The following is a 13,763-nucleotide window of genomic DNA, read 5'->3' as shown; positions in this document are numbered from 1 at the left end:
CGAGGTTTAAGGGATGGAGAGATTTAAAAATAAAGTGTCTGCCCTTAAGTATCTCATTCTGGTCAAGAAACAAATGTTACTGCTCAGAACAATATGCTCTCCAGAAGTTTTCCTCAAGAGGCTATACTAACAGAGAAGAATAAATCTTTGTCATGTGATACAGCGACTTTAACAGATGAAGTGACAGTGTGTGGCGATGAGAGCCCTTATGCCTGAATTTCTGCAATGGTCATTTCATTCCTTTCCTACTTTCGATCCTTTCTCCTTCCAGTTCACTTAAGTATTTATAAGCACCTGCTATGTGCCAGGTTCAAGGTTCTCAAGACTAATCCTGCAAAAATACAGCTTTCAGTAAGTCATTCTTCTGCTCATTATAAATGTTAGACTCCTCCACCTGGCTTTCAGGGCCCAGAGATCTAATCCCATCCGTTTACTCCTCACAATATGCTTACCCAGAAAAACCATTCTGAAAACCCCTCACTGGCCATGCTTTGTGTTCTCTCTAAGCCCAACTTTGGCCAATAGTCATACTAACCCACTTCCATGAAGGTGTGAGTAACTGATAAGGTCTTATTTTGCTATCCCACCCCCACCCCTGGTATATTTCCATCCCAACCATGGAAAATGCTTTTACAAAGAAATTGAAATCTAACATTAGATTTCCAATCCCTGCAGAAAGATCACAGCCAGGGGAAAGATAGATAGAGTTTTAAGGGAACACAGAGCGGAAGTGGAAATATTAGTAGTTAAGTCTCAAACCACACTCAACACTATCCACTTATCTTTGTTCCTGCTGATGTAAATTTCTATGGATTCATCTTAATCCATGCAGATACCAGAGGAACATTTTTCTGTCAGTCCAAAATTTGGAAGTCGTGACAGGCACCATGTTTACTCACTGCAGCAAGTATCCAGCAAGCTTTAAATAAACACTTCTATAAAGACTTTTATTTCCCTATCACCCGGGAACACTTTGCTGAAGCCTGGCCTTACAGAGCTGTAAGCGACTCTCCATCTCTCTCTTACAACCACTCCCTCCTTTCAACATCCACCAGCAGAAGATCTGGATCCCAGGTTTCTGACAAGATGTCTTAGCCTCACAGCAGCAAAGCCACCTAGCGCTAGTGACAACGGCTCACATATTCTGCAGCTGTGCTAAGAAGGAAGCTGTGACACAAGCTAGCTCCAGAACACTGAGCAGGCAGAAAGGCACCAAAGCACGCTTCTCAATCTGACATGTAGGGACTGGACTGCATTCAGGTCAATCCACCAATACCTTATTCTGCTGCTTCTCTCATGCGTGTCTATCACCTCCTAATCTTTGCACAAGGTTCCTCCCTTCCTTGGTGCCTTTGATACTTTCAGTCACGTAACTGCCTGCTGCAGAAACTCTTTTTTGTTGAGCAAACTTGAAGCCCAGATTTCCTCTCTCAGTCTGCCTTGCAGCCTTTTCCCTTTATTGTTTTTAATATTTATTTTGGCGAGAGTGCAAGCAGTGGAGGGGCAGAGAGAGGGGGACAGAGGATCTGAAGCAGGCTCTGTGCTGACAGGCTAACAGCAGCTAGCCCAATGTGGGGTTCTAAGTCAGGAACCGCAAGATCATGACCTAAGCCAAAGTCAGATGCTCAACCGACTGAGCCACCCAGGTGCCCCCAACAACCTTCTTCTTTTAAAATGGCTGTTTTGTAAGACTTGCTCCAGTCTCTCATTTGTATTATGGTGTTAATAATGAGGCATCTCTGCTAATCAGACAACTATCTACTGAATAGATTTTGAGAGCCCAGCACTGTGCCAGATACAGTACATAACACAAAAAAGTAGCTTAATAATCCTGGCTCTCAGAGCATCTGAAATCTGAGCAGACAAAATAAACATACATGAAAAGTCAAACAATGTGAAACGATAGAAGGAATAACCTAGGTGGGGGATTCTTTGCAACTGCCAGAAGTCAGGGGACATCACAGCTGGCTGGGGTGACCTAGCTCTTCCTTTTCCATATTCTTATTCAGCATCGCTCCCCAGCAGATCTTTAAACAAAGTAACAATTTTCTGGGTGTTTACTACATGCAAGTCACTGGTGAGAATGCAAAGAGCCCTTTGCCATCAAGGAGAGAGAAAATGCAAATACAAGGAGCTAGTATATAGGGGCACCTGGATGGCTCCATCGGTTAAGCATCAGACTTCAGCTCAAGTCATGATCTAACGGTTCACGTCCAAGCCCTGTATGGGGTTCAGTGCTGACAGCTCAGAGCCTAGAGCCTGCTTCGTATTCTGTGTCTCCCTCTCTTTCTGCCCATCCCCCACCTGCATGGTTTCTCTCAAAAATAAATAAACGTGAAAAGAGTTTTTAAAAAGAGCTAGTAGGGGCGCCTGGGTGCCTCAGTCGGTTAAGCGCCTGACCTCAGCTTAAGTCATGATCTCACAGTTCCTGAGTTTGAGCTCTGCATCGGGCTGTATACTGACAGCTCAGAGCCTGGAACCTGCTTCAGAATCTCAGAATCTCAATCTCTCTCTCTCTCACCCTTCCCTGTGGACGCTGTCTCCCTCTCTCAAAAAAATAAATTAATAAACATTAAAAAGAAAGTTAAAATAAAGAGCTAGTATATAAAACAAAAGCTAGTAAGTGATGAGAAAGACAAGATCTACAGGAATATAAGGCTATTGCACTCTTAGTGGCCTTCAAAGAAAAATATCTCTGCAACTATTAAAAAAAAAATGGAGATGGCAGAATCACAGAGACTTCCACGGGAGTCTATTTCAGATCTCTGTTTCAACATAGAAACTATTCTAAAAGCCACTGGCTCAAAACAATCATCCCATCTTGCTCATAATCTAGTGTTTTGGAAATGTGGGGAGCTTATCTCTGATCCATGTGATGTGAGCTCAGGTAAGGCTGAGGGATCTATTTCCAAGTGGTCCCCTTCACTCACATGCCTTGTGCATGTCTTCCTTCCTATTGCTCTCTCTCTACACACACACACGTGCATGTGAATGCATACACACGCACAGATAGCATTTTCCTCTCATCTTCTGGGTCCTCTACACATAGCGTAGACTTTTCCCAGCATGGCTGGCTCAGGGTATTCAGAGTTCTTTCATGGCAGCTTAGGGCTCGGTAAGAGCAATATAGAAGCTGTCAGCACTCTTAAAGGAAAAGACCAGAATTGGTAAAGAACGTTTTCATCAAACACTATTACAATCCAAAGACATCACAGTTCAGCCTGAATTCAAGAAAAGAGCAAGGAGACCCTCTATGGAAAGAATATGAAGAATTTGTAGCCATCTTTAATCTACCCTAGTGTTTAAGAGGATAACATGCATGGAATATGATAATTTTTGTTTTTTTTCAGAAATCTTAATGTGATTGTTTTTTATATTCTGAACTAGAGAGAGAGAGGAGCCCAAGAAAAAAGAGTCTTCTGTTTTATATTGCTTGCTTCTCAAAATATGAAAAATATTCATGGCAGGTAATAATTGCCCTGGTTTACATTGCTCCTGAAGGGCTTTTTTTATGCTTCCGTCTTCTTCCTTAGATGGAGGCTTGAAGTGTTTTAGACAAAATTAACGGTTTTTGCTCTCTTCCACCTTTGTGGGGGGAGAAAGAGCCAGATGAAACAAGAACATGAGCTCACAGACCAGAGTGAGTGCCAAAAGAGACTCTGGAACACGAGGAAGTGTTAGCGGAGCCAGGCCAAGACAGCTGGATCACCGAGCAGTGCAGTATGAAGACCTAGCCCAGGGATGAAGGTTTATGGGTCAGGCCTTTTCTCCAGGGATCCCAGCTCTGAAGAATAGTAATACTTAGGAGATAATTTAGAGAAGACACCTTGGAACACCAGAACTTTTACCCTATGATGGTAGCAATGAATGTTGTGAGAAATGCTAAATCCCAGACTTATGTGGAAAGTAAAGCCAAGATATTCTGCTGAAGGTTTGCATATGGGATGTGAGGGAGAGAGGTACCAAGCATGACTTACAAGTTTTTTCACTAACAAGTGGAAAAGCCCTAAGTGCAATAGGTTTTTGGGGACAATCAGGAGCTCAGTTTTAGTATCTTAAGTTTGGCCTTCCCATTAGACATCCAAGTAGAGATTTTAAGGATGCAGCTGAATATAAGAGTCTGCAGTTCAGGAGAGAAGAGTAACCTAGAGATTAACATGCGGGATCCATCAACATATAAGTGGTGCTTAAGCTGTAAGACTAGATAAGTAGACCTACAGATTAAGTGACAATAGGGAAAAGAAGTCTGGGCTCTGAGCCCATGGTTTCTCCAACAGTCGGAGGTGGGGAGCAATTAGTAAAGAAGAAATATCCAAAACGTTAGGAGACAAATATGACTAGATATAAAGCAAGTCACCAGGAAGATCTAAAAAACCTCAATATCCATGTACCTAAATTTTTTTCATAAATATCTAAATCAAAAACTGACAAAACTCTAGTAGTATATAAATCCAAAATCATAGCTGGAGATTCTAATATACTTCTCTCAGTAATGTTAGAACAAGCAAAAAATTAGGAGGCATACAGAAGTATTTGAATAACAGATACCAAGTTTATCCATTTTGTCAGTACTAACAAGGAGGGGACTAAGTGAAATATACATAGGTATCACATATGGTCATCATTAGCTCTCAAATATAAGTTCACCTAAATATCAAGCAGAGGACAAGCAGGCCAAAGATTAACATTGGTAGGTAACCATTACTAAAGCTAGGACCTGAGGAGCGAGTAGAAGCAGGTTTCTCAGCAGATCTAATGACAGATGGAATCATACACGAACCATTGCCTGAGGTAGAGGATAGATGAGAAATGCCTTAACTTTTACCCTCGCTCTTACCCTCCAATTTCCCCACCAGTTTGATTTGCTAAACCCAACTGAAAGCTGATTGACAGCATTGCATCTGGAAAATGGAACCTGCAGTACAGAGTAGAGCATAAAGAAGGGCACAGAATGGATGGCAGAGAAATCAGACAAATGACCTACACATCACTTCCAGTACTTTGTACTTCAAAGTACAACGGGCAATCATTGAGGAGTTTTAAGCAGGAAGCCACAATCTGGGTGATTTTTTTTTTTTTTAATGCCAACATGCAGTGTAAGGATTGCACTGGAGGGAGAAAGGTGGTTGTGATGGTTAATTTTATTTGTCAACTTGACTGGGCTGTGAGATGCCCAGATAGGTGGTAAAACATTTCTGGGTCTGCCTGTGAGACTGTTTCCAGAAGAGATTAGCATTTGAATCAGTGGGCATCATTCCATTAGTTAAGGGTCCAAAAAGAATAGAAAGCCAGAGAAAAGGCAAATTTGTTTGCTTTCTTCTTGAGCTGCGACATGTGTCCTCTCCTAGCCTCAGACATTGGAGCTTCTGGTTCTTGCACCTTCAGACTCTGGGACTTAGACCAGTGGCCTCCCTGGTTCCCAGGCCTTTGGACTTGGACTCAATTATACTTCCAGCTTTCCTAATTCTCCAGCTTATAGATGGCATAGCACAGGATTTCCCAGCCTCCATAATCTATGAGGCAATCCCCATAATAAATTTCTTTGTATTTATCTCTTTATATCCTATATTGGTTCCATTACTCTGGAGAACCCTGGTGAATGCCATGGTCAGAAGCACAACAGTTACAAGACTAACTATCTTCATCTAGGCAGAGACTATTGTGACCTAGACTCAAGTGGTACCAGATGAATAAATGGATTTCACACATGTATAAAGTCAGGCCTAAGAGGACAAAATCTAATGTCAAAGTGAGGCAGAGGTGGAAGTCAAGAATGACTTCCAGTTTTCATCTTGAGCAACAGAATAAAATGGAGGAGTCATTTGCTGAGAAGGAAAAAATAAAAGGAGGAACATATTGAAATGAAAAGTGGTAAATTCAGTTTTAATACTTGAAAGTCATCAACACGGTGGGGTCTGATGGTCAACTGATTATCTGGGCCTGAGTTCAGAAGTAGGATCTGAGCTGGAATACACATTCAGAAGCCATCAGCATATGCCAAGTATCTGAAGCCAAGGAAGTGGGCAGTATCATATGACAAGGTTATATACAGTCATAAAGGTATCTAAGTTTGGAGAAACTCCAATATTTAAAGAAAAGATAGAAGAGAAAGAATAACAAGATCCAAAGTCAACGAAGATGTCAAAAAATTAAAGAGAATGTGATGCCAAGTCTCAGATAGGAGGAATATTTTACATGTGAAATATAATTGAGAAATCAAGAAGCTTAGAATGAAACTGACCCTGATGGAGTATTGTTTCTATAGGGTTTGAGTAGAAACCATGCTGCATTTTAAGGAAAATGTGACATCAATTATTGATCACTCTTTCAAGTTTCACTGGGAAAGGGAGCTGACACATAGGGCAGAAATTAGGAGTGAGTTTCATTGGACAACAGGAAGCATAAACGATTTTTGAGAAAGGAAATGAATGCCATAATGAAAACAGGGTTTTGAGGATGCCATTTTTACTAGACTTTGAGAACATATGGGGTAGCAAATGTTTTCATACCCCCAAGTTTCATTGTTCTGAGTGCCCACTGCTCTGACTTACAGGAAATGTAGACATCAGAAGCTTCCCCTTCCCCACATATATATATCCAAGGTCCCTGAGTGTGCTGAGATGAATCCATCCTGGTCAGCACTTGCTACCACCCCCATCAGAATCACTCCTTCATGGCCAACCTGCTGGCCCCAACAGGTCTAATCTGGTACCATTTAGAGCCCCATGCTCCCACCAGCTGGTCTTGGTTGTTGTGAGAGTTGTACCTGCCAAATCATGCTGCCAGAAAGGCACCCCCGTGTTGCTGGTATGGCTGCCAGAAGCCCTCCAGGGACACAGACCTGATTAAAATGTCCATTTCTGTGGGCTTCCACTTAGACCCCTTCTAATTTGCCCAGGCAGAGACTCCTACTAGGCAAAAACAATTATGAAACAGACTTAGACATAGAGAAAGAGAGAGAGAGACAGACAGAGAAGTGTTTACTAAGAATATCTATCATTTATTAAATGCTATTTATGGGCCTGGAAGTTTCCTGTGTACTTTAACTTAAATTGTCCCAACAACCTGTTGAGGTAGCTGTGATTATTACCATTCCTATTTTATGGCTGAAGAAACAGACATGGAGAAGTGACATTACTTTATCAAGGTCACAAATCTACTAGGTAGAGGGGCTGGGTACATACACAGGCTAGTCTGGCTGTACTAATGACCACCACTCTCTATTGCCATTTCAACTGTGTGCTGAGGGTGCCTCTACTGCCCTCCAGACTCCTCTTACTCTTATGGTGTTTCTTCACACCCTTATCTGAAATTTGGCCACTGATTCCACCCTTACTCATCACAAATATTTTTTTACAGCTAGCTTTATGGTGGGGAGGAAACGGCTTCCATTTCTTTGACCACTGTAGAGTAGTTGGTATCTATTCCTGACAGAGTATAGACGGGGACATGGTTATAGTTAAGCTCCAGATTGAACATGATGTTCATATATCCAGGAATCAGCATGTTATCTAAGTCCTCCTACTGCAAACCCAAAGGCCAGGGCCATCGGGGACCAATGACCTAGGAGGTTTATATTGATCTGAGATGTGTTGGATCAACTGGCATCACCCTCCTCCCCCATGTAATATCACTACTAGGTCTACAATTTTGTGCTAACCAAGTAGAAAATTTTAGGTCTATAATAATCAGGTTATATTTATGTTTTCTCTTTTAAGAGACATTTCAAGAACTAGGATCCATTCCCTGCCTAGCTATGGCTTAGAAAATCTTAAGAAGCTTCGGGCCAGGTCAACATACAACTTGAAGAAGCTTCCCAGTCTGGATAAGTTTGTCTCACTCATGGAGGCCAGCCTCACCTACCCTAGCCACTGCTGTGCTTTTGCAAACTGGAGACGGCAAATGTGAGTCTGCCCATGTCCATCCCTTGAGCCCCACTTGGGCATTTCTCCAATACAGAGCTTGGTCCAACTTGCACCAATCTGCAGCATGAAGAGAATCCACTTGTGGAGAGACCGCCCCCCCTGACGAAAACCCTTAGATAAAAGCTTTACTATTGTGAAGGGTTTCTAATTTTCTTGGAAATAGGCTCACAGAAGAGGGCTACCCACATGGTAGATCACCTTCCCAATATTAAATGAAGTAGCATGAAGAACACCAAGCATAGTGCCTGACTCATAGCTGATGTCTAATGAAGATTTATCCCTTTTTTTCTTGGTACCAATATGGATTTATCCTTCAAGTCTCCAACTCTGCACCCTATAAATGTCCCAGTGACATGTCCCAGCAAAGTCAACACTGGATGCGAGAAGCATAAATGCCTTTCCAGAGACTGATGCACCCATCCATAACATATCCCAACCACTCAAAGCTCCTTTACCCATCTTTGGATCTTATCACATTACAGGGGGACAAAGTTTGGGACATCTGTTCACTTTGGCTTTCAAGGTCAGTCAGATTGGAGGAAGCCCAGAAAAGTGGGTAATCCAAACAGAGACAAAAACTAGGAGGCAAATGGTTAAAAAGCTGAAGTAATCATAGAGAGGATCTGGAAAGAGTAGAGGGAGTATTTTGGAGATTGCACGTAAATGTTCCAGGCTTTTAAAGTATCCATGGAAGATAAAATGTACTGGGTATCAGGAGTTCTCATCCTTCCCTGAACTCACTGACACAAGCCACATCGTACAGTTACACTCAGATGATGCCCTCACACTCATATAGTACCCCAGCACTAATACAGCTTCCCTGCGTTGTCATTTCACTGTATAGTATTGTCTCCTCTATTGTTCAACATTTAACACACACTCACCTGCCCATGCAGACATAATCTCTGCTCAAAAAGCAAGATAAAACAAAAACAAAACAAAGAGTATCCTAAAATGTTTTCAATGTAACCAGGAGTCCACACCCGTTTGAAGAATTTGCAGAAAAGGGGCTACATTTCAGAAATAGCACACATCACTGAAAAACCAGGCACAATTGGACCCTCCTCACACATTAGCTCCAGGGCGAGGGAGTTTCTGCCTAAGGACTAGAATCAGGATGCATAAGGGCTTGGGCCAAAGCACACAAGGTTTGGGCTTTTATACTCCACTCAGAATTCTTTTCAGCTGGGGCAAGAAAGATACCAATTTACTACCAAAACCCTGGAACTGAATACCGTTCAGGAGAAATCTCCAACGATGTCAATAACACTGTAAGAGCTACATGTGACATGCTGCCTGGCCCAGTGCCAACAGGGCACAGGAGCCTGTTACTTAACTGTGTTGCTCAAACTCCCCTGGTCTTGCCACCCTCTGGTCGCACAGATGCAGCCTCTGGCTTCTTCCCAACCAGTAATCTTCAGGTATGTCACACATTGTCCCGTGACCTACCCTGACAGCCCCCAGACCACCTGGCTCTCACCCTTCCTAAGTCCCTTTTGTAATTGACCATCAGGGCCTATCGGGTATAGCAAAGGAGAGGCTCACCCGTCTCCTAGGAAGAGATGCCCAAAAAGAGTAACAAATGTTGCTGTGGGCCTTTACTCCCTATATTTAACAAACCCACACCCACAAACACAAAATGAAATGGTTATATATTCATGAGATAATTGCAGGACTTTCTTTTTTTAACGGTGTCATTTCATCCTATAGCACAGTAGGTGTGGTTTAGTAATGACATTCAAACTTAAAGTTGTACAGTGCAACTGTCCCTACAATCTGCATTTGGAAACAATGCCCAAGAGGTAAGAGTTGGGCCCTTGAGACTGTGAGGGTTTGGCCAAGGGCCCTCCTGGATTCTCACAGAGAGACCTGGTTAACCACACCCCTCATCTGTCCTCTAACCACTGATCTCTGTCATAGTTCGACACTCAGCTTGTAAAGCTGTTTTGCTCACTGTGTGATTTCAGTTTTATTTAGGCCTTCTCTTCACAACTAGATTTTAAATTGATGCACTGCGGCATATACACCTTAGTACACACACAGGGCCTGGGCCCCAACATGAACTACGTAACCTCCATCATCTGTCTTGGGATTGCTCGTATTTGCTCAATTCTCACTGCCAGGCCCTAATATACTTTGCACCTTTATTGCATAATTCTTACAAAGGCAACAATATTTTTATTCCCTCCTCACAGAGGCAGAAACTGAGGCTCAGAGACAGTAAATAATTTGACCAACACAGATCCAAACCTTCTGCTTGGTTTACAAAACCAGGCTCTGAGCCACTCCACTACACATTTCCGAACCATCTGTGCATTGGTTTATCTGGGTTCAAGAACACCTTTTATAAAATGACCCTAAACTGAACTCCCAACTCTTTATGATGCTTATTATTTGCTAAGGTACTGCAGAGGCAACACTGTATTCCCTCATTTCTATTTTTGTTTCTATTCTTTTCTAAGAGACATACATTGTTTACATTTTCCACATTCATGTGGCTGGATCATTTGTCTCAGGAAAGGGATGCATCAATATTTAGAATATGTTAGTAGCATTATCAACAATAAGAATCTTCATAGAAGCCAATCCAAGCCCCCAGAAGTGAAGGCTGACCCTAGATGGTTAAGTCAGATCTGTTTCAAGGAATAGAATTGCCATCTGTAGGCACTAGGTGACTACTTACTTTCTGTTCTTAAAATCAGGCTGCTGCTAATCTAATGACAGGGTTTAGGGGTCACAAGTTAGATGAAGGACCAAGTGATTCTCTTACCTCCCCGAGGCCCATCTCTGAGCTCGCCTCACCTTTCTTGTAAAATCTGACTGATCCAAAAGATTTTGTGGCAATTTCAATTACATGTTAAGTTCATGGTTTCTCTCCTTTCATGCAACCTGTGAGTGATGGGAGAAGCCCAACCAGTCTCTAAAATCAGAGGACACATTCTCTGGGGGGAGGGAGTCCCTTGAGCCAAGGGACAATGACTTCCTGGCAATTCGGTTCACTTCCCAGAGGGGAGAAAGCAAAGGAAAGGGTTCCCCCTAACAGCCCCTTCTGACAGAGGCTGATGGAAGAAAGTTTAGTCCATGTATGTCGGAACACTTAGCCGGGACTCCTTCTTTAGGATCAAATGCAACCTTTACTTCCTCCACTCACCCAGCTACTCTCTCCTTATAGGAAATTCTTTCAAGCATTTAACACCCACTTCCCTACTCATACGAGATTATGTTAGGGTTCTAGAGAAACAAAGTCCCTTAACATTGCTGTTAGTTTACTTTTCAGTGATAGAGAGTAGGATTAAGTGATATGTGTCTATACGAAATTTTTTCCATCCGAAAACAGACCCAGTGTAAAGTATCTCCTTTCCTTAAACCTTTGCACTTTAAAATCCACAACTATTACCCCATCTCTATACCCACTATCCACCCCTAGGGGTAGAATAGTTATCATCTGCTTTTCATTCAAATTCCTTCTATAAGCACCTCTATTCTGTTGATTAGGCCTCTTGCTCATTTGGGTTTCACAGAAGAACCAACACAGAAAGCTGTCCCAAAAAAGGACAGCCCCGCAGGGACTGAGTTATAATCTTGGAATAAATTAGACCCCGCCTTGCACCCATGTTTGCTCTCCCAGCACTTACTAGTGAACTATTTACTATGACAGAGCCAGGTTTACCTTGCAGACCAATATACACCCAAGCCCTATTGTGGCTCCTGGGAAGTGAGCTAATAAAGAATAGGACCTTCAGCAAAGTCTCAGGCAAAATCAGCAGACCTCCCACTAGCCTGAGTGCCAGAGAGCCAGGGAGAGGAACTAACTGGGAACTGACTACAGACTCTGCTCCTCTATTTTATGTAGATTTAAAAAAGCAAGTAAGTATTCCTTTCAGTTCACGAACAGTACAGATCTTCCAGCAATGTGAGTAGAGAGTGGAGGATTAGGATTATATCCTACTTGGGCATATTAACAGCTGAATAGAAAAAGGGAAGGCAAAGGGTGGAGTTGATATTAGGTCTGCAAATCATTTGCACTTAACAGCAAAGCTTAGCTAGTCCCAGGCGCCTTCCTCCCACATTCAGGTTGTGGCCAGATGGTTTCCCCAGTGGGCCATCCAACTCTAGGAATATATACACAAGTCGTTCTGTTCATTTACAGTAAGCACCATTAACCCTTGAGCTTAGCCTCAAGGGCAGACAGAATGTGAGAAGAGAAAAAAAAAAAATCTCAGGAAGAAACCCAATCATTTCTACCTTGTGCAAAAACAGTGATGGATTTGCCTTTCTGAATCCAGGACATTGATTCTGTTCCTTTTTGTATTTTTCTAGCTCTGAGCTTCATCCAATTTGCAACAAATCTATTTTAAGGCACGAAGTTGATGATATGACTCAGGCTAGGAGTCAGAGAGTCTCTTTGGGAGAAGATGAGGAATCCAGTGACACCCAAGGATTTGACATAATGTACAGTGAATTTGAATTTGACTATGATTTATGCAATGAAATGGTTGATGTGACTTGCTCCCCTAAGCCAGATGCATTCAACCCATGTGAAGATATCATGGGGTATGATATTCTCAGAGTCTTAATATGGTTTATTAGCATCCTGGCCATCACAGGGAACATCATCGTGCTGATAATCCTGATTACCAGCCAATACAAGCTCACGGTTCCCCGGTTCCTCATGTGCAACCTGGCCTTCGCTGATCTCTGCATTGGAGTCTACCTGCTGCTCATCGCATCAGTTGATATCTATACCAAAAGCCAATATCACAACTATGCCATCAACTGGCAAACTGGAGCAGGCTGTGATGCCGCTGGCTTTTTCACAGTCTTTGCCAGTGAGCTCTCCGTCTATACCCTGACAGCCATAACACTGGAAAGATGGCATACCATCACCCACGCCATGCGGCTAGAATGCAAAGTGCAGCTCCGCCATGCTGCCAGCATCATGCTGTTAGGCTGGATCTTTGCTTTCGCCGTCGCCCTCTTTCCCATCTTTGGCATCAGCAGCTACATGAAGGTGAGCATCTGCCTGCCCATGGATATTGACAGCCCCTTGTCTCAGCTATATGTTATGTCCCTCCTTGTGCTCAATGTCCTGGCCTTTGTGGTTATCTGTGGCTGCTATGCTCATATCTACCTCACAGTGAGAAACCCCAATATCGTGTCCTCGTCTAGTGACACCAAGATCGCCAAGCGCATGGCTATGCTCATCTTCACGGACTTCCTCTGCATGGCACCCATCTCCTTCTTTGCCATTTCTGCCTCCCTCAAGGTGCCCCTCATCACTGTGTCCAAGTCCAAGATCCTACTGGTCCTGTTCTACCCTATTAACTCCTGTGCCAACCCCTTCCTCTATGCCATCTTCACTAAGAACTTCCGCAGGGATTTCTTCATTTTGATGAGCAAATTTGGATGCTATGAAATGCAAGCCCAGACTTATAGAACAGAAACTTTATCCACTGCCCACAACTCCCATCCAAGAAATGGCCACTGCCCTCCAGCTCCCAGAGTTACCAATTATACACTTATCCCTCTAAGCCATTTAGCCCAGAACTGAAACATTATGTGCAAATGTATCTCAGTACCAAAGGATAACTGGTCTCACTTTTGAAACATGCCATAGCATAACTGGAAGAGGAATACTACATACTCCATCCCATTTAATCTTCCTAGCACACCTGTAAGGCAAATTGCTCAGGAACTATTACTCCATAAAATAGATTAGGAAACTCCCTTTGGTAGATGAGGAAGCTGAAGTAGTAACATTCATAGTTAAAATACTACAGTACATTTGTTTTATGCTTTATGATGTTCACAGTGCTCTTGTTCAGATCATCCCAACTG

General features: G+C 42.7%; 1 protein-coding gene across 3 annotated transcripts in view; it reads left to right on the top strand.

Moving 5' to 3' along the window:
• FSHR (follicle stimulating hormone receptor) overlaps positions 1 to 13,485 on the top strand; it is a 167,072-nt gene extending 153,587 nt beyond the window's left edge. For 2 of the 3 annotated variants that reach the window (XM_029936223.1, XM_029936222.1), the window contains 2 exons: positions 7,719 to 7,904; positions 12,246 to 13,485. In XM_029936223.1, coding sequence (XP_029792083.1) covers positions 7,719 to 7,904; positions 12,246 to 13,476 — 1,417 coding nt within the window. In that variant the 3' untranslated portion in view covers positions 13,477 to 13,485. The remainder of the gene's footprint in view (positions 1 to 7,718; positions 7,905 to 12,245) is intronic. The other variant, XM_029936224.1, reaches the window with a different exon arrangement.
• The last annotated feature ends 278 nt before the right edge of the window (positions 13,486 to 13,763 follow it).

The sequence above is a fragment of the Suricata suricatta genome, chromosome 4, assembly GCF_006229205.1.
Source record: "Suricata suricatta isolate VVHF042 chromosome 4, meerkat_22Aug2017_6uvM2_HiC, whole genome shotgun sequence".
NCBI classification, from domain to species: Eukaryota; Metazoa; Chordata; class Mammalia; order Carnivora; family Herpestidae; genus Suricata; species Suricata suricatta.
Note: the sequence above shows the minus strand (reverse complement) of the source record. Positions and strands in the feature narration are given on the sequence as shown.